This window comes from Rhinatrema bivittatum, chromosome 7, assembly GCF_901001135.1.
Source record: "Rhinatrema bivittatum chromosome 7, aRhiBiv1.1, whole genome shotgun sequence".
In the NCBI taxonomy this organism is placed as follows: Eukaryota; Metazoa; Chordata; class Amphibia; order Gymnophiona; family Rhinatrematidae; genus Rhinatrema; species Rhinatrema bivittatum.
The window spans coordinates 132,213,069-132,235,169 of record NC_042621.1 but is presented as its reverse complement, the minus strand read 5'-3'; the positions used below and the strand labels follow the sequence as shown (position 1 = coordinate 132,235,169).

General features: G+C 43.4%; 1 protein-coding gene across 1 annotated transcript in view; it reads right to left on the bottom strand.

The window, feature by feature from the left end:
- ANXA7 (annexin A7) overlaps positions 1–22,101 on the bottom strand; it is a 169,930-nt gene that overhangs the window by 23,839 nt on the left and 123,990 nt on the right. The window contains exon 9 of the mRNA XM_029609149.1: positions 10,480–10,650. Within this exon, the coding sequence (XP_029465009.1) occupies positions 10,480–10,650 (171 nt within the window). The remainder of the gene's footprint in view (positions 1–10,479; positions 10,651–22,101) is intronic.

The window sequence follows — 22,101 nt, the reverse complement described above, 5'->3', positions numbered from 1 at the left end:
TGTCAAAAGGCTTGCTTAATGATGGACTCCAACCGCCTATCAAGCACATCCTTTAAGGCCGCTCCACCTTCCACTGGGATAGTTGTTCGCTTTGAAACCACGCAGACCAGGGCGTCCACTTTGGGGAAAACAGGCATTTTCTGGCCGTCGGGGGTACAGGGCCTCCAATGCCCGACCTCCTTTAAAGCTGGTTTTTGCGTGCCCCATTCCAGGTCAATCAACTCCTGGATGGCTTCCAGCAAAATAGCAAGAGACTTTCTGTAGAGACACCAGGATGGGATTGTTCTTTGGTTCCATCATAGGATCTGTGCCAGGAACTCCCAGAGTCTTCACCATCTGGGAAACCAGAGCCGGCAATTCATCTCTATGGAAAAACTAACGTGGTCCAGTATGGCTCCAAGCCTGGAGTGGATTTCCCCATCCTCCAATAAGTCTGCAACCCCTTAGTCGTCCGTGGTGTCTGGGTCCCTTGTCAGGAATTCCCCCTTGGTGAGACAAGGTATCTCTTGAGGCATGCTGATAGGGCTGAAAGAGCGAGGCCTTCCCAGCTGGGGTTCGGTTCGTACAGGGGCAGGAGGGACAGACTGTGCCTGTATGAAGGCTTAAAGGCCTTGAAAAAAAATTCCACCCAGGAAAAAGGCCACCGGGTCCATACCTAGCCCAGAAGGAACTGGGGTAGGTGCCACTGAATTGCCTTCTCCTGAGGCGTACGGAGCCCCGGGATTACTCATATTCGGAGTTCTACTGGATAAGATTGTGGCTGACCCATCTTCCAAATGGGAGGAGCCGGGCTTGGAAACGTTCTGAGAGTCAAAACCTCCCTGGGCCTCCTCACAATGCTGACACAGGAAGGACTCCAGGTCAGACTGTGCAGCCTTAAGATAGGCAGCAAAAAGAGTGTCGCTTGTGCTTCTTTGCTGCCGGAGCCATCATCAACGGTAACTTGTGCACTGAGCCAGCTACACCTGAATTCGAGAGCGCACAGATCAATTCCCTGTGCATGTAAGTATAAGCGCCTCTAAGTGCGAACGGAAGCGCAAACGTATGCATGCGTTTGTATGTGATGTTAGGCGCACAGCACGTGCACAGAGCCAACCCGCACCGCGAGTGCACACAGCCGACCTGCACCTTGCGTACAGACTGTCTATGGGGGGCATTGGCAACGCCATACAAATCTACGCGCAAGATGGCGCTGCTGAGGCCTGCCACATGGTGTGCCCACCGAGCCTGAAGCAGGGCCTAGCCCATCGGGAGGCCGCTCAACCCACTCAGAAGCCCGCTTCCCTTGCCCCGATGGGATTGAGAACATTCTTATGTTGTCGGTATGGCACGCCAAGCAAGGAGACCGGAGGAAAGATTTACCGAAGCCCTTCCACATCTCTGAATCAGAGTCCTCTTCTCATTTTTTACTTAACTGGGCTCAGTGCTTACCGGCTGAGTACAGAGACAGTCTCCAGCTGTGGGGGGAGAGGGTTTTGGCCGTCGCTGCCGCGCTCAGCTTCCTGCGCCTGCTACCTTTCAGCTGCTTCAGCAGCAAAGTCCACACCAGGAGCCGGCTACCGGACCAAGGCACATCTCTGAGGACTCTCTGAAATCGCCTCAGGAATTCTTGACTGGGGAGGGACCTTAAGGTATCATCGCAGGAGAGCAGGGCTCAACTGATCTTCAATTTAAAGGTAAATTTTCCTCTAACGATTACTGCAATCCCACTATACCACTAATGCTGGTGTAGGGAAAGCACGTCCACATCTGCTAGGAGATGGAGAGATATTGGAGGGCTGTTGTCACTACAGGAGTACATCTAAGGTGAAGTCAGCTTTGAAACCTGACAGTCTCCATCTGCTAGCAGGGGAGCACATAACCCATTGAGGTCCTGAGTCCATCTGACTACACGCTACAAAAGTAAGAACTTACCATGCCTCCCCACTGACTGGGCGAGGGGGGGAACCAGGAAGGGGGACCCCATGCGAAGGCAGAAAAATAAATAATCACAGAAAAACAACTCTGAAAACAGAGCAGAGCTCCACAACCGTGCAACAGCACCACGGAAATCAAGAGACTGAAGGGGGAACCCACGTGGATAGTGGCATGCTGGGCATGCTCAGTTTGGCAGTCAAAGTTCTAGAAACTTTGACAGAAGTTTTCCGTGCCGGGCTCCATCTGATGATGTCATCCATGTGAGAGGTCTACCATCCTGCTTGTCCTAGGAGAAAATGTCATACCTTTAAAAAGGGAAGTATACACCAGCTAGAAAAAGTAGTTCAAAAGTCATGAATCAATCTGCATATGTTTACAGCTTTCTCATTTTATTCTTAAAAACAATTTTAGTACTCTCAAAACTTCATGCTGTGCTACTAGCTACGTTTCTGATTGCAGAGCATCCTCTTTCTCTTCTATCATATTTGGGCTACATATTTACATATAAAAAATAAAGAAAGAATATTTTTGATGCTTCTGTGACTTGTTTGCAGCAGAGCTGTTTACCTATAATAGATGTTCTTTGAGGGCAGTAGGATGTCAGTCCTCACAGGTGGGTGACATCATCCGATGGAGCTAGGCCTGGAACATTTATGACAAAAATTGTAGAACTTTGACTAAGCCTCACTGGACATGCCCAGTATGCCACATGACCGCACAGGTATCCCTCCAGTCTTATTCCTTAGCATACAGAGAAAAAGCCATTTCCAAGGGGATGTGGGAGGGTTCTGTGAGAACTGCCATCCTGCTGTCCTCAGGAAACACCTGTTATAGGTGAGCAACTCTGCTTTTTCCCAAGAACAAGCAGGACGGCAGTCTTCACATATGAGGAATCCCTAGCTACAGACTGCTCCGAATAAAAGACGGGGATAACAAAACAGTGCCAACGGGCACAACTGGTTTTTTTTTGTTGGCAACAAGCTTTTTTTATTTCTATTTTTCTACAAGGGGTAGCCTGGAACAAACCCAAACAGCCCTAGAAAAGAATGGAGTTGGGTTCTACACCTCAAAGAGATTCTACAGGACAGACTGGCCAAACCTACTGTTGTGTCAGGAGTCCCTGTCCAACCAACAGTGCGATGAGAATGTGTGGAGAAAACTCCACCTCTATTCTTGCAGATTTCCTCCATGAGGATTGAGCTTAGTTGAGCCACCAAAGTTGCCATGGCTTGGACAGCTTGAGCCTTGACATAACTAACCAGATTCAGACCTGCCAAAGCATGATAGAAGGAGATGCAATCTGCTAACCAACTGGATTAAGTCTGTTTGGCAACGGTAATCCCCAATTTGTTGGTGTCAAAAGAAACAAAAAATTGGGTGGACTTTCTATGGGTGTCAATCTATTTTAGGTAGAAGGCCAAGGCTCTTTTACAGTCCAAACTGTGCAGTGCTTGTTTACTTTTGTGGACATGTGGCCTGGAAAAAAATGTTGTATGACAGACTGCTTAAGATGGAATTCTGACTCCACCATAGGCAGGAACTTAGGATGGTCTTACTCACCCATCCTATCATGATGAAACAATGCAAGGTGGTTAAGTTACTACAGCTTGGAGTTCACTGACCCTGGGTGCTGAAGTGACCGCCAACAAAATTATGACCTCCTAGGTCAGGTACTTCAGGCCATAAGAGCAGTGACTCAAAAGGAGCTATCATCAGCTGGGTCAGAACCATACTGAGGTGCCAAATCATAGCAGGAAGACTAATTGGAGGCTTTAAATGAAGCAGGCCCTACATAAATCAAAAGTTGTACAGAGATGGGTCTAATCTTCTACATATTGGAGATAGGTTCTAGGACTTAAGACCTGACTTAGAAAGATAGAGAAGGTAATCAAGCAGTTTTTGTGTGGAGCAGGAGAAAGAATATACAGTGCCTTTTGCTCATGCCACAAAGAAAACCTCATCCATTTCAGTCCTATGGACTAGGGGAATCCTTTTTTTGAAGCTAGCAGAACATGTGAGACAACTTCTGAGATTTCTAAAGATTGTAGAATGAATCTCAATATCTAGGCAATGAGAGCCAGAGATCTGACATTGGGATAGTGCAACCTGCCCTGATCTTGAATAATGAGATCTGAGGAATTCCCCAACCTGATTGTTCCCTAATTTATTTATTTTTTAAATTATTCTGTAACACTCCAGGTAAGCTAAACAGACATCTCTCTCAGGAATGGGAACCAAATCTGTCTCTGCCAAAAGTGGACTATGAGAGTTGTGGTCCTTCAGTCTTCTCTTAGTTTCAACAAAGTCTTCATAAGAATGGCCATACTGGGCCAGTCCAAGCGTCTATCAAGCCCAGTATCCTGTTTCCAACAGTGACTAATCCAGGTCACAAATATCTGGCAAGATCCCAAACAGTAGATTGATCCCATGCTGATAATGCCCAGACTTTCCCAAGTGTACCTGGTTAATAATAGTTTATGGACTTCTCCTCCAGGAACTTCTCCAAACCTTTATAAACCCAGCTACACAAACTGACTTTACCACATTCTCCAGCAATTAATTCCAGAGCTTAATTATACGTTCAGTGAAAAATAATTTTCTTCAATTTGTTTTAAATGTGTTACTAAGTTCATGGAATGTCCACTAGTCTTTATATTTTTTGAAAGGGTAAATAACCGGTTTACATTTACCTGTTCTATTCCACTCAACTTTGACATCTATCATATTCCCCCCCCACCTTAGCCATCTCTTCTCAAAGCTGAACAGCCCTAACATCTTTAGCCTTTCCTCATAGCCATTCCAAAACCTTTTATCATTTTGGTCGCCTTTCTCTGTTTCTTTTCTAGTTCAACTATATTTCTCTTTTGATATGGCGACCAGAATTGTGTACAGTACTCTAGGTGTGGTCTCACCATGGCGTGACACAGAAGTATTATGACACTGTTTTATTCGCCACTTCTTGCCTAATAATTCTTCACTTTTGATTTTTTGATCACTTCCTCACACTAAACAGAGGATGTCAAAGTATTGCCCATGACGACACCCAGATCTTTATGCTGGGTAGAAACTAATATGTAACCTAACATTGTCTAATTACAGTGTGGTTTACTTTTCCCTATGTGCATCACACTGCACTTGTCCACATTAAATTTCATCTGCCATTTGGATACCCAGTCTCGCAAAGTCCTCTTGTAGTTTCTCATTACACACTTGTGATTTAACAACTTGCAATAATTTTTGTATGTAAATTTGATTGCCTCACTGTTACTTTTTCCAAATCATTTATAAATATATTAAAAAGCACTGGTCCCAGTACAGATCCCTGAAGTACTTGACTGTTTAATTCTCTCCACTGAGAAAACTATTTAGTCCTATTCTCAGTTTCCTATCTTTTAACCAGCTTACATTTCACAATAGGTCATTGCTTCCTATCACGTGTCAAATGCCTTCTGAAAATCCAAATATACTATGTCTACCAGATTATTATCCACATTTATCCCCTTTAAAAAAAAAAATGTAGTAGTTTGGTAAACCAAGACTTTTCTTGTGGAAATCCATGCTGGCTGCGTCCCATTAAACCATATATTGCTATATGTTCTGTGATTAGTGGTATCGGAGGATGTGCGTCCAGCAGGCCCTTGCCACAAGAAAGGGCAAAAGCATCCAAGGCTAGCTTGCCTTGTGCCCATTTCCTGAAACAGAAATGTGGAATCTTTCTGTTCTGAGGGAATAATCTCTTTGAGAGATGGCTCAGCCCCAAAACTGGCCAGACTCCTGACACAGATGTAGGATCCCATGCCTCCCTGCAATTTGATGTAAAGCATTGCAAACTTGATTATCTCTCTGAATCATTATCACTTTGCTGGCCAACCAATCTCCAAAAGCCTTCAGAGCATACGAACCATCCTTAACTTCAGGAAATTTATCTGGAGAAGCTTTTCTTGAGCAAACCAAAGACCTTGCATGCAGAGCCCTTCTATATGGGCTCCCCACCTGAGATTGGACACATCCATGGTTAGGACTATTTGGACTGGAGGAATTTAGAAGGGTATGCCTCTAGTCAAATTTTAATTGTTCTTCCACTAGAACAGAGCATCCTTGAGTGGTTGCGTGATGCGGATGCTGTCCCAAAGATCCTAAGTGACCTGAAACCAGAGATTTGAGGCTCCTTTGGACTCTCCTCATATGGAGATGTGCTAAGGGAGTTATATGGACTGTTGATGTCATAAGGCCTAACAACTTCAACAAGTTCCATCTGATTTCTCTGACTTAGTGTATCCTTTCCACTGTGGGTATCAATGGGATAGCTCTCTGTAGTAGAAGGAAGGCTTTTGTTTGAATAATATTCATCAGAGTTCCAATAAATTCCAGTTAAAGGCTTAAGTGGGACCAGAATAGCTGATGATTAACCCAGGTAACACCTGATAATTCTGCACATCAATTCTGTTGCACCCTCCTGCAACGTACTCTTGACCAGCCAATCATCCAGATAGGAACACACATGCACCCCTAGTTTGCATAAGTGCACTGCAACCACAGCAAGGAATATGGTGAACACATGCATTGCTGACGCTAGGCCAAAAGGTAGTACGTGATCCTTCACTATAAAATGTGAGATAGTCACACATCACAGGAATTCTCTATGTGGGTGTAAACATCCTTGATATCAAGAGAGCATAGTCAGTCCCCTTTTTTGCAAAAGGGGTTTAAGATGCCTAGGGAAACCATCTTGAATTTTTCTCTTTCCAGAAACTTGTTCAAAGCCAATGGAATGGCATTCTCCTGTTTTGTTTTGTTTTTATTCAGGATGTACTTGGAATAGAATCCATACTCTCTCCCCTCTGGTGGAACAGGTTCATCTGCCTTGGTCTCTAAAAGGGAAAAGAGCTCCTTCTGAAGCAATTCCTAATGCAGTGTTCCCCCAACTGGAATCTGGAGGTTGATTTTCGTAGAAAACCCAATAGATGCAATCTGTACCCTTTTCTTATGAAGCTGAGGACTCAAGTGTATGAAGTTCCACAGGGCCAACGGTTTACATAAAACTTCAGCCTGCCTCAGAGATAAAGGTCCTCCAGCACAGGTACAAGGGTACAGACTATGCTCTCTGTGGTCCAGTCAAAACCTATCCCAGGTTTTGAATGGGAGTACTGGCTGTGGCTTAGAATCCCTCTGCTGCCATAGGTGGGGGCAAGGAGGCTGCTGCATATGAGACTGAAGGTTACTTCTGGCAGAGAAGTGTAGGTCTGGAATGGCTGTGGAGAACTGCTGAAGTGTTGCACAGTGCTCACGGATCTGTGCCACTGGTCCCTTGATCCCATCTCCGAAGAGATTCTCTCCAGGGAATGGCATGTCAGTGAGTCTTTCCTGGACCTCATGTGGGAGGACTGAAGGTTGGAGCCAGATAAATCTGTGGATGCCAATCCCCAGGTCAAACACACTCGATACCATCTCAAAAACAAAGGTAGAATGACCCATGTGTTTTCTACATTCCTTTCCCACCATTGACTGAAGTTCATCATCTGTAGCTGTATCTTAAGGAGTATGCAGAGTCAGATCCCAACTGGTATGCTGGTAGCAAAGACCCAGAGGTTGTTTGTCTTGCAGACAAGGCCTCGGAGAAGGAAACACTTGCCTGTTGGGGGTCTAGAATCTCAGGGACTTCTGTATTTCAGGGAAGCTTCCTTCCCCAATGGGCTGGAGATCACTATTGGGGCATCCGCCATAAACGCAGATTCCCCTTCGGGAACTGGCATCAGCACCAGCACTTGCGCTGGGCTGCCAAACAGCTGTAAGGACTTAGGCAATGGCTGGACGTTTATGTGCACCTGTTCCGAAGACCTTGATGCAGAGTAGTGAGGCTCCACGGTGCCTTGTCCAATTGCTTCTCAAAAACAGCAGATGCCAGCACTAACTAGAAAACAGAAGGAGTAGCCTCATCTTCCTGGGAAACCAGAGGTGTATCGATGGCCAACGTTTATTTAAAGACTTTTTATACACCGTCTTTAGCAAATTAGATTTGAACATAAACTGTTTACAATAATGAGCAAAATAATAAATACTATTCTTTCATAAAGTGAAAGAAAAAATAAAAATAAAAATAATAAAAAGTATGATTAAAATTACATAGTAACTTATCACTATCAATATTACTAAATATCTTTATCCTAAAAGATATTAAAATAAAATAAAATTAACTTTAAATTTAACAAAACAAAGATGGAAAATTAAAATAACATAACAAAACATAATAAAAGAAAATGGATCTACTTAATCTTTTATTCAGTAATTCTAAATGCTTCTCTAAAGAAGTATGTTTTTAATGATTTTTTTAATTCCTTAGTATTTGAAATTTGGCATAGGGCATTTCGTAGAGCATTCCAGAAATTGGTGCAGCTCCCAGGACTGTTCTGAAGATGAACTCTCCTTCCTACACGACAGCTTCAGGGGATTCATGGCTACAGTCAGAATGTCCCTATTCTGGGTACCATGTACCAATGGAGATTAATGTCGATGCTTCTTCACCTTTGCTTGATGCCTGGCATCAACATTTTTCAATGCTGGAATCGAAGATGCAGAATCTGTCATTTTGAGTGGGAGGAGGCAGGCACTTGTCTCTCTGGTCCTTACTGATGCTCGATATTGATGGAGTATGATGCCCCCCTCGAAGTATCACTAGAGTCCGGTGCAACTCCGAGTCCATTGATGTTGATAGGATGGTCTTTCGGTGACAAAGCACTTCTCCATTAACTCCAGACAGGACTATCATCCTTTTGGGGTTGTGGCTGTGTACAGGTGACATCTTCAAACATCATGCAATGGCCCCAAGCAAAGGATACATGTATCATGAGGAACCGAAGAAGAGAAGAGACTGACGAGTCCTTGCACGGATCCATGGCATAATGGGATGGTGGCCATGTCTAGTGAGGCACAGTCAAAGTTCTAGAAACTTTGACATAAAAGTTCTGAGCTGAACTGCAATGGATGATGTCACCCACTTATGACATCATTCTGCTTGTCCTTGGAGAAAGAAAATGCAGAGATAAAATCTGAATTTAAAGTCAAGACATTCTCAGACAAGTCTGATTAAGGTATAGTTGTTCTGCTTTGCAACAACTTTCTGAATACAAGCTAAGTATCTACCAGGATAACAATGATGGACTATTTGAATCTAAGGAATGGTTGCTCTTGAGATTTGTGTCATTAACTAAAGCTTGACACTAGAACAATAACTGCAAATATATGATGAACTCTTATATAATTATTTTCAAAATATCATATTTATGCAACAGTAATAGCAAAATGAATAGTTTGTATTTTTGTTTATATTTTTTTCGGAGTTAACCTCATATAAAATGGCGGGCTTTGTTCAATTCAAAATGCCCTGTTAACCATATAGTACTTGTGCGGTCACTTCGATACCATTTAGATACCAAACCGTCACTATTATAATCATAGGTTACTCCAGTTTACGTTTTTGTCATAGGTTAATCCAGTTTACGTTTTTGTAAGGCAGTAATATAAAGGTAGCACTTATCATATATAGGCGGTGCAGCGGAACTATCTGGCTGGCTGGAGACGGCCCGACACGGCTCGTGTTTCTGATAGCTTCTTCAGGGGCCCAACATGTGCCAGTTTGTTTTCCAAATCTGCCCAAGAATAATTCTGCTACCCGGCTGCAATGTTACACGATGACAGCTGGATCCATCATTTTGAAAAGCTGTCATTGCGTAACATTGCAGCCGGGTAGCAGAATTATTCTTGGGCAGATTTGGAAAACAAACTGGCACATGTTGGGCCCCTGAAGAAGCTATCAGAAACACGAGCCGTGTCGGGCCGTCTCCAGCCAGCCAGATAGTTCCGCTGCACCGCCTATATATGATAAGTGCTACCTTTATATTACTGCCTTACAAAAACGTAAACTGGATTAACCTATGACAAAAACGTAAACTGGAGTAACCTATGATTATAATAGTGACGGTTTGGTATCTAAATGGTATCGAAGTGACCGCACAAGTACTATATGGTTAACAGGGCATTTTGAATTGAACAAAGCCCGCCATTTTATATGAGGTTAACTCCGAAAAAAATATAAACAAAAATACAAACTATTCATTTTGCTATTACTGTTGCATAAATATGATGATATTTTGAAAATAATTAACTAAAGCTTGTCAAACATTCCTAAACAGTGCTAAAATCAAGATTTATATACATTTAAAAGTCACAAAGGCAGTTTAGACTTGAGAGAACAGGTCTTATTTTGTTTTACTATTTCAATTTATAGCAGTAATACAGCACAACACAAAAGAGACTGTATGCTAATTATTTTTTGTGCTCCCTGGTTAATGTAATTTCTTTTAATTATAATTATAATACAAAAAATCTCAAACAGAAATACTGCAAAATACTAACACCTTCCAATAAATAGGCATGCAGGCACCCTATCAATCAGAACTCATTTTACTGATGTAGTGTGATGTTTTTCATGTCTAACCTTTCACAGATCATGGGTAGCTACCAAACAAGTTCTTCCATATAATCAAATAATGTTTGTCTGCTTACCTGGCACATAGATATAAGCAGTCTCTCAAAATGTCCTGAGGTGTCATGGCGGATATCTTTTTCAATGTCTCTTCCAAACTCTGATTTATAACACATCACTATGTTTTTAATTTCAGCATTAGTCCTTGTGCATAGAATCTCAATCAGTACTTTCTCCTGGGTTCCTGCCCCCTATATGCAGAAAAAGAACTATTCACCACATATCCAGTTTTGTCATCCTGTGTACGCATGCAACTTGAGCCTTGCTCTATATCCAGAATTGCACTCCTATGCGTACACAACCTGATCCTTGCTCTCTATCCAGCACTGTACCCTAAGCCCTAATCTTCATCCACCGTCGTGTTCCACTTTGTGCATATATCCTAGCCCTATTCTCCACGCATCATTGCACTCCTGTGGGTGCATACAAATTGAACTCTACTCTCCCATTCAGGCACTGACCCCATCCAACACGGTTTCTTTTGTGCGCCTGCACTCTTATCCCTTTCCTCCATTCAAAACTGTGCTCCTGTGCATGTACCCTGAGCCCTACTCTTTATCTAATGTTGCACTGCTTTGTGAGCATGCCCCCTGATTCCTCCTCTCCATCTGGCATAACCCTGCTCTTCATTCAGCACTGTGCTACTGGGTCTTGTATACATGCTAAGTCCTACTTTCCAACTGTCACTGACCTCATCTATGCATGCGATCTAAATTCTGCTGTGAATCCAGTGCTGTTGGTTCTTGTCATCCTGAGCTTTGCTTTCTATCCAATCCAAAAAGCAATAACAAAAAATATGGCGACCAAACATTCTGAGAGGACATCACTGTGTTCAGTGTGAACATACCATGGAGTCACTGAACTGGAAAGTAGCTTTTACAAAGGCTGCTGACATTACAGAATACTCCACTGAAACCTCAACTAGGACTGTCGAATATGCAGTCAAATGTAGCTGCTTACCTGTAATTGTTCTCTGATAGCAGTGGGACAATGATCCACACTGATGGTCTCACAACCTCCATTTGTGTGTCTGCCTAAGGGTTTTCCATAGCTTATTCCAAAAACTTTGGGCATATGTGGGAGGCTTCTTGTGTGCTGCTGGACTTACTGCTCTTTAGCTGACTGTGTAGCTTAGCTAAATTATTAAATAATTCAAATGGAGTAGAAACAACTCCCAAATATGGAAGTGTGAATCACTGTCCTGCTGCTTTCAGAGAATGACATTTACAGGTAAGAAATAATACTTTAATAGCAAGCAGGAGAAACAACCCACACAGATGGGACTTCTTGGCTACAAATTCTTTTTTTTCATATGATGTGATGTCCAGTCTTTCAGAGATGCCATCTGGAAAAATGAGGTGCCACCTGCAACAGATTAGTGCAATATGCTCCCTGGTCTGAGATGCATTGCTGCAGTCACCCTTTGGGCCATCCTATCTTCCACTTGTACATCATGTGATTAATATCCATGAGGGGGGATAAAAACCACACACCTTTGCTGAAGGGTCAAGTAATGACATGTTTATATACTACGTCGCATGTGTTTGACAATTCTATCTGGATAGTGGGCTTGTTCCAGCAACACACATTAACTACAGGATGGCCCTTGGAAAAGTAGCCTGCCTCCAATACCAGTACATTGGAGGCAGGCTACTTTTCCATGGGCCAGCCTGTACTTTATGAAAACAGTGCAAGACATGGTTTTTGCAAAGGCTTTTGCTTAAAGTTGTGCTTTTGTAATGTAATTCTGTATTGGCTTATACTGGAATTTATGTGATTTTAATTATTTATGTTTTCTTTACTATATACTGCTCTGTAACCTCATGGGAGAGGCAATTAATCTGGAAATAAATCAATCCCAAAATGGACAGCAGGATTTTAAATGATTTTGTGGAGGATTGAAGGATTTGCTAAGTTTTTATGAATGAAATTGGTATTCACCTCTGCTCAGTTAAACTTGTAGGAAGTTGACATGCACAAATTTTGCACTATAGGGGAAGGATTCACTACTTTTTGAATGAAAAATTGAATTGAACCAGTGATTATGCTTCACTAATGAAGGGGATGAAGTTGTCTGTCTCCTGGTGTATGAGGTCCAGCCAAAGTTTTATGCTAAGGGCTTGGTTTTTTTTTTGAGGGGAAATTTTGAAAGAAATCACATCAAATAGCAGGTGGGATAATATGAACCAGCAGGAGGAGCTGCTCAGCTGGGCTAGAGAGTCACTGTCACAGTCTTCATAATAGCCACCTTTGTGTGATGGCTACAGAACCATAAGGCAGAACAGTACTCTGCAGTGGAGTATACAAGAGCCAGTGCTGCAGTCAGAATATTCTGGCTGTGCTCTTATGTTGATCCAGCAAGTTTCATGACAAGATTCTCCCTTGTTTTTACTTTTGGTCAGGTAAATAAATGGGGCCAATATGTGAGAGAGTCCTATTTAGGGGATGCCCAATTATTTTGGATAATGGGCAAAAGACATCTGTCAAGCTTCAATGATCTTTAACCAGCAGCTCTTGAGATCAGAGACTGGACCACCAAGCTACAGCCTCTTGGGTTCCTATAGACCCAGCAATAAATGTTTCCTATCAGAAGCCTCAAAGGAGCACCCCACTGGTGCAGAAATGAGTAATCCTGATTGGTGATGGTATTTAAACCCAGCTGATGTGCAAGTACACTGCTGGTGAAACAGGCTTCAGGCATCTATTTCCTGCTACTCTATTTCTCCCGGCCTATTTGGATCATTGCTTGTTCCTACCTGTTTGAATTCTTGTCTTTCTGATTCATCTTGCCCCAATTCCTTGGAAAAAACTACCTAAATGGACCTTGGCTGAAGTTTTCACTTACTCGTGTGGAGTTACCACTGGTTACTTTTTATACCTGAGGATTTAGACTTCAGATTACTTACTGGTACTCTCACTTGAGGTTCAATGATGGAATATTTTATTGGCCACCCTTGCCCCAGTCATTAGCCTTAAGATACCTTCTGCAAAAGGAAACCTTAAATTTTTACAGCACCTTAAATGTTCAGATGAATAGTAACACAACTGTCTTATCTGGGCTGGGGTTGAGGTGTGTCCATTTAAATAAAATTCTAGTAAGTACAAGTCACTTGCGAGTTTCCTACTGGTTTCTTATAATGCTGATGCTTGCGTTAATAGTGTGCAATGGTGTTAGATGAACTATCAGGATTTGGTACAGTACAGTATACAAAAGAACCCACTCAGAGTGAAAAGAGAAACAAATACAAAAAAATGTGATTTCACCCTAATATACAATACAAATGAGTCTAGAAACACCTTAACTGGACCTCATAGAAAAAGGCACAGACTGCACCATATAAACGGGGTCCTGTGTCTTATACATTGAACAGGTGCCTACTTTGTATTTATAATCATTGCCACAAAGGAGAGTCCAATCTGAGTCCCAAATATATATTTTTGAAATATTTTGTAACGCAATTAAAATACACAGGGAAAAAGGGGCAGAGTTAGAGCATGTCAAGGGCGTTCTGGAGCAGGGCCAACATTTACACGCATAAATACAGATTTTAAATCCCATGCTCGTAGCGTGTATTGGACTGTTACCCATACTTAATTACTTCTGCTCTTGAAAAGGTGTAGGTATGAAGAAAATTTGTTTTAGGCCTAAAGCAACTGGGTGAGGTGTCTGGGTAAACTGGGGGGCGTGCAGGATGAAAACCAAAGGGGTCTGGATAACCTAGAGATAGACTGGTCCAACTAGTGGACAAATGATGGAGCCCAGCAGGAAACCTTATGTCAAAGTTTCTAGAACTTTGACTGTGCCTCATTGAGCATGTTCATGCATGCCATTATACTATGTGTCCACACTGGAGCCCCTCAGTTTTTGTTTTTTTTTAATTTCAACAAAAATAAACTCCATGAGGAAGTGGGCAGGTTTCATAAGGACTGACATCCTGCTGTCCGAGAAGAACATCCATTACAGGTAAGCAACTCTGCTTTCTCTGAGGACAGCGGATTGGCAGCTAGCCAATTTGAGAAAGTGTTTGACAAGGACTATCCCCAGTTTGCTGGTATAAAAAGAAACAAAAGGCTGGCTGGATTTTCTATGGGCATCATTCCGCTCCTGATAGGCGGCCAAGGCTCTCTTGCAGTCCAAACTGTGCAGTGCTTGCACTATTTAACATGGAATTCTGACACTACCTTAAGCAAGAACTTCGGACAGGTTCGTTAAGACCACCCTAGCATGAAAAAAACTTCTAGTAACTTATAACGTGCATAAGCTTTTAGAGCCTGAAGCTCACTGTGTGTGTTGAAGTAACCACCCTCAAAAGTATGACCTTCCAGGTCAGAGGAGCATAGTGGCTCAAAAGGGAGCTTTCATAAGCTGTGAAGAACCAAGTTGAGGTCACAAGACACAGAAGGAAGCCTTATGGGAGGCTTCAGATGAAACAAGCCCTGCAAAAATCAGACAACTAAAGGTTGTAAAGAGATGAATTTACCTTCTTCTTGGTGATGGTAAACACTAACTGCACTAAGGTGAACTCTTACTGAGTTGGTTTAAGGCCAGACTCTGATACATTAAGAAGTTTGTGTGGAGCAGGAGAAAGTATTTAGGGTCTTATGCTCACACCACAAAGCAAACCTCCTCCACTTAAATCCATAGGACTTTCTAGTACAATTCTCTCTTGAAGCCAAAAGTACTCAAGTACATCCTCAGATCAAGGGGTTGCAGGGTCAACCTCCCAACATCCAAGAAATGGGCACCAGGGTCCTGATGTTGGGATGACTTAACCTGCCCTAATCCCAAGGGTTGAAGTTTGGGGGAAGTCCCCACTCTGATTGGTCCCTTGATGGCCATCTCTCTGAGGAAAGGGAACCAGATCTGTCTTGACCAAAAAGAAGCTTCTGTTCTCTAAAGGGTCGATTTTCAAACAAGCTTGTGTGCGATGTGTGCGTGGTTCCCGGTGTGTGCACATGGATGCGATGATCTTCTAATGTGCATGTTGGCGCATGCATGGCATAAAATGCAATTCCCGCAGACACATGCGCGCCAAATTTTAATTTCCATGCATGTGCGGGCAGGCGGTCTCCTCTGCATATTGGGGGGGGGGGGGGGGGGAGGAATTTTGTAAAGAACACGCGGCGACATGATCAGAACTTTGCCCAGTTCCCTCCCAGTCCGCTCCAATTAAGGAGCGGACTGGTAGCAAACTTTCCTATATCCTACCTACCCTTCCTCTCTTTTCCCCTCTCCTCCCTGACCCCTAAACTAACCTTAGATATCTCCAAATTTTTTGTTTTTATATTTACTGCTCCTTTGGAGCAGAAATAAGTTCCACGTGCCGGCAGCTGGCAAGCGCATGCTTCCCTGGGACAGGGCCTTATGGATGCTGTCCCGGCCGGCCCCCTTCCTGCCCTTTTTCGATGGCCCGGCACTTCTGTGCATATCAGGGGTTACACACGTGGCCGGGACTTTTTAAAAATGTGCTCAGCATGCTCACGGCCCGACCACGCTCATAACCCACAGATTTTACATACGTGGCCCATCAAAAATTCGGGCTTAAGTTTCAACAAAGTCTTCACAACTAGCAGAATTACAGGACATGTGTATAGAAGATCCCTGCCCCAATTTAGGAGAAAAGGCATCCAAGGCTAGTTTGCTCTGCCCCCTTTTTCTGAAACAGAAAAATGAAACCTTCTTATTCAGAGAGGTTGCAAACAGATTCATTGCAGGTGTGCTCTATTGGCAAAATATCTTATTTACCACCCTCCAGTTCAGGGACCATTCGTGGGGTTCTAAGGACTAAGTCTACCCATCAGGATATTCTCTCTACCAGCCAGGTGTGTGGTCCTGAGAACCATGTCTTGAGAGATGGCTCAGGTCTTGTTGATATAATACATCACCATCTGGCTGTCCGTTTGAACTAAGATGACCTTGTTGGATAACTGATCTCTGAATGTCTTTAGAGCATACCAGATTCCTCTTAGCCCTAGGAAGTTTATCTGATAGAATTTCTCCCAAGCAAAGACCTTGGATATGGAGCCACTCTACATGAGTTCCTTTGTTCAGGATGGATACATCCATTGTAAAAACAGTTTATAAATCAGAGAAATCTGGAAGGGGTAGCCCCTGACCAGACTGGAATTGTCCCACCACCAGTGTAGGGAATCCTTGAGCAGTTGCATGACATGGATACTGTCCCATAGGTCCTGAGTGGCCTGCAGCCACTGTGACAGAGTATCCATTGGGCTCTTCACATAAAGAAGTGTGCCAAGGGAGTGACATATATACAGTATATGCTTGTGTATAAACCTAGAAATTTCTTCCATGAAATAAGCCTTTAAAAATGCTTTTGGCTTACGTGCACAAGATAGCAAAATTTTAGACTAAAAACTGGCCACCATGAGTTGTGGCTGGCGTGCATCATGATGGATCCATCGCTGTTCATTATGGATTAGCATGTTAGTGCAAATATAAATGTGAAAGCATAACATTGGCTGTTATACCTTGTGGCCTGACTTCAGAGCTGCAGCCGCTTGATGTTTTCCTTAAACAAGCCCTTCAAAGATCATGTTAGGATAGGGCAGGAGTGGATGTACTATGGAGACGCATGTGTAACCAGAGGAGAGAATTTAAGCCAGATATTGACCTTGTTGCAAAATGGATCAAAGATGCTTGAGATGATATTCCTTCAAACATCGTTCACCATTCTTTCATGATGTGCCGTATAAGCAATGCCGTGGACAGCACCAAAGACGATGTGCTATATAAGAGCAGTGTCTATGAAAACGGCGAAAATGACAATGGATGACAAATACAAGAACATGTACGCCGATGAGATAACCAATGCCAATTTTGAACAACTATTTGACACCACAGATGGTGAAGATGATTATTTTGAAGGATTTTAGTGACATATATGGAGATGTTTACTTTATTTTAAAAAAAGGGATGCTCAGTAGAGTCCTGCTTAAAAATAGCAGCCCATTTCTAACAGTTCTTTGCAAGCAGCACTGTAGGCTATCAAATTTTGAACCGTGGTCTTTATGTGGGTTTTGCATTTTTCCAGTTTAGGAAGTTAAACAATGGTTGGCTTATACATAAGTATATATGGTAGCTGATGCAATGAGATCCTACAGCCTCAACATGTTCCATGCTGATGTCTGCTGACTCATCTGGATGCTTTCCTCTGTGGACATCAGGGTGACAGCCCTTTGATGCAAAAGGAAGGCTTTCACCTGAGTCATGTCTAATAGAGCTCTGATGAACTCCAATTGAGGTGACAGGCTCAAATGAGACTTGGGCTAATTGATTATGAGCCCTAGTAATACCAACACCTGGATGGTCATGTGTATAGATTCTGCTGTTCCTGCTAGAGGTGTGCTGTTGACCCACCAGTCATCCAGATAGGGATAGATGTGCACCTCCAACTTGTGATGAAAACTTGTGGGGCTAACATTAGGCCATACAGCAGCATGCGATACTAGAGGTAATGCCCCCTCCAACCCCAGAGATATTTCCTATGACCATGGAATAGCTCTTATGAGGGTGTAAGCATTTTTTAGATCTAGAGAGCATAGCCAGTCTCCTCTATGCAGAAAGGGGATTAACATATCCAGGGAAATCAGCTTGAACTTTTCTCTCTCGACAAATTTGTTCAAGGATCTTAGGTCTAGGATGGGCCAAAGTCCCCCTGTTTTCTTTGGAATCAGGAAATACTTGGAGTAGAATCTTTGCCCTCCTTCCCCTGGTGGACTGGGCTTGACTGCATTGGCCTGTAAGAGGGAGGAGAGCTCCTTCTGTAGCAGTTACTGATAAGATGAGTGACCATAACTAAGGTCCAGTCAGTTTGGCAGGATTCCCAATAGATTCAATCTCTACACGCTTCTGACTATGCCGAGGACCACACATCCAAAGTTACACTGGGCCATAAATTTACGTAAACTTGCAGCCTACCTCCGACAGGAAGGTCCTCTGGCACGGGTATTGGGATCTTAGTTATGCTCTCTATGATCCAGTCAAAACTCCATCCCAGGTGTTTTCTGGGTTGCTATCTGGGACTTAGGGATCTGATGTTGCCACGGATGGGCCTGAGATTGTGGAGTGTAGCACCACCTCTTTTAGAAAACGTGCCTCTGCTCAACTTTTGTGTACCTCCTGGATGAGGAGGCCAGATCTAGAGTACTAGTGGAGAACTGTTGGAGCATTGTACAGTGTTCACAGATCTATATGACTGCTTTCGTCACTCTCTCTCGAAAGATTCTCTCCTGTACACGGCATGTCAGTGAGTCACTTCTGGATAGAGATTTGAGACCTGGAGCCAGCAAGTCTGTGGGTATCAATCCACATGGGCAGACTCTCTTGTTGCCATCTTGAAAACATCAAAGGTTGAATTTATTTATTTATGGCTTTTATATACCGATGTTCGAAGGACATCACATCGGTTTACATGAAACAGATGCGGAAGCATAACATAAAATGAAACATAAGGCAAACTAATAAGGAAGAACTGGGAAGGGAGAAAGTAGAAAAATATAAAATTATAAACATGGAATTTACAGTGTCAATAAATACAGCTTTATGGATGGCAAAGGCAAAGAGCAGGGGATATGTGTAAGCTTGTTTGAAGAGCCAGGTTTTTAGTGGGTTTTTCTTTTTTTTTTAAATTTGTGGGGACAGAGTTCCAGCCGGAGGTCAGGTGGCATGTCATTCCAGTTTGAGGGTCCTGCTATGGATAGTGCTCTTTCTTTTGTGGTAGTGAAGTGGGGGGGGGGGGGGTTTAGTGAGGGGTATGTGTAATGAACCGTTATATGCAGATCTGGTGGGTCTAAGGGAGGTATGGAAGTGAAGGGAGTCGTTGAGCCAGTGAACGTCATGGTTATATAGTGTCTTATGTACGATCGTGAGATTCTTATAACGGATTCTGGAGGAGATAGGGAGCCAGTGGAGGTCTTTAAGGACAGGGGTGATATGGTCTTTTCTGCAAGTGTTGGTGAGTACTCTGGCAGCAGCATTTTGAAGCATTTGGAGTGGTTTGTTGGTGGCTGAGGGGAGACCCTCTAAGCTAGGGAGTTGCAATAATATAATTTGGAGAATATTATGGCCTGGAGGACTGTGCGGAAGTCATTAAAGTGGAGGAGGGGTTTAAGTTTTTTGAGAACGTAAAGTTTGTGGTAGCATTCTTTTATGGTAGAACTTATGAAACTTTTGAGGTTCAGTTGGGTGTCTAATATAACGCCAAGGTCTCGTACGTGTTGGGAGATAGGAATTGAGGGGGGAAGGGTGTGGGTGTCAGTGGAGGTCAAGGAGTTGGGATTGCGTGATACTAAGAGGAGTTCAGTTTTGGAGGCGTTGAGGGAGAGGTTAAGATTAGAGAGGAGGTGGGTGACTGATGCTAGGCAGGTTTCCCAGGTTTCAAGGGATTTAGAGATGGATTCAGTAATGGGGATAAGGATTTGGACGTCGTCCGCGTAAATGTAATGAGTGAGTCCGAGATCAGATAGAAGATGGCAAAGGGGTAACATGTATATATTGAAAAGGGTGGCGGATAGGGAGGAGCCTTTGGGTACACCTCGGGTTAGGTTGATGGGTTCAGATTCGCTGTTACCAATTTTGACTGTGTAGTGTCTATTATCGAGGTGGGATTCAAGCCAGCGAAGGGCGGTACCAGCAATGCCAATTTCAGTAAGGCGGTTTAGGAGAATCTTGTGGCTGATGGTGTCAAAGGCGGAGGAGATGTCTAGCATGGCAAGAATGTAGGAGTGGCCATTATCCATGCCTTTAAGGAGGGTGTCAGTGAGGGCGATAAGGAGGGTTTTGGTACTGTGAAATTTGCGGAAGCCAAATTGAGAGGAGTATAAAATACTGTATTTTTCAAGGTCAGAGTTGGATGTTTATTATTTTTTCCATATGTTTGGCTAGGAAAGGGAGGATTGAAATAGGTCGATAGTTGGAGGGTTCAGTGGGGTTGAGATAAGTTTCTTAATGGTAGGTTTGATGATGGCTTGTTTTAAAGAGGAGGGGATGTGTCCAGCGGTGATGGAACAATTGATAATGTTGGCTAAAGGTTTGGATATAAGGTTGGGGATTGTAAGGAGGTATTTGGGGGGATGGTGTCGTGGGTTGTGATGCGAGTTTAATTTTCTTTAGGGGGTGGACTCGAAAGAGTTGAAGGTAGCATGATAGATTTTAGAGGGGATTTAGAGGGGGTGGTGGAGGGAGGGAAGCTGGAAATAATCTTAGATATTTTGTCGTGAAAAAAATGGGCAAGGTCATCACACATGGTTTTGGTGTTGTTATCAGGGATGGGAGGGGGAGCAGTTTTGGTGAGGTCGGAAACATAGGAGAAGAGGGTTTTGGCATTGTATTTAAAGTTGTGGATTCTGACAGTGTAGAAGTCACGCTTGGTGTTAAGAATAGAGGTTCTGTAGAGGGCAAGGGTGGTTTTGTAAGAGGCTAGTAGGGTGGGTGAGGGATCTGTGCACCATTTCTTTTCGGTGTTTCTTAAGTCTCGTTTAAGTTTTTTTAGTTCGGGGATTTACCAGGGTTTCCTGGATTTGTGGGAGGGGTTTAGCTCTTTGGTTGTTAGGGGGCAGATTTTGTTGGCAATGTCATTGGTGATACTGTTCCAGTTGGAGAGGGCAGATTCGGGGTTGGATAGATCGAGAGAGTTAAGGGTGCCTGTGAGGAATAGAATAAGGTTGTCTTTGGAGCATGGTTTTCTGAATTGGATGGTAGTGGTGAGTGAGTGATGGGAGATAGGTGTTTTCAATAAGGAGAGGTTAGTTTTGATGAGGAAGTGGTCAGATCAGGGGACAGGGGTGCAGATAGGTGTTTCGGATGAAAGGATGTGGGAGTTGATGAAGATTAGGTTTAAGGAGTGGCCTGCTTTGTGTGTGGGGCTAGAAATAATTTGTTTGAGGCCCATGGCGTTCATTGAGGCTGGGAAGGCTTCGCAGGAAGGGATGGGGGAGTGGCATCTACGTGGAGGTTGAAATCTCCAAGAAGGACGGAGGGTATGTCCATATTGAGATTGTCAGCAATAAATTCGATAAGGGGGGAGGCGTTGTTTTCAAGGAGGCTTGGGGGGGAGGGGTGGAAGTAGACGAGGCATATTTGGAGTTGTTGGGATTTGAAAAAAAAATTTCATATTTGGGGGAGGTATGGACAGTTTGGGAGGTTAGTCTGAATGCTTTATTGGCAGCTAATAGAATACCTCCTCTATTTTTGAGCCTGGGTAAGGAGTAAATGTCATTAGTGGGCAGGGAGTTGGTTTAGAGGGACTAGGTCAGAGGGTTTAAGCCAGGTTTCAATTATTGCACAGGTGTCTGGGTTGTCAAGAAGGATGTCGTTCAGTATGGGTGTTTTCTTGGTTAGGGATTGGGTGTTGAAGAGGATAAAAAAAAAGAGAGAGTTGAGAGACCAAGGAACTGTGTCAGGGGGATAACATGATAGGGATTAGGGATCTCGAATGAGAGGAAGGATTGTATGGGCGAGGATTTTTAAAGTTGCGTGGGGAGTGTTGGAGAATGGGGATCGGGCGGGTTGACATGATTGGTGATAGGGGTATAAAGTGTGTGAAGGGTGGAGTTACAGGGGAGAGTTGAAAGAGGGTTGGGTGGTATGGTAAGCAGTGGGGAAGTCAGAGAGAAGGGAGGGT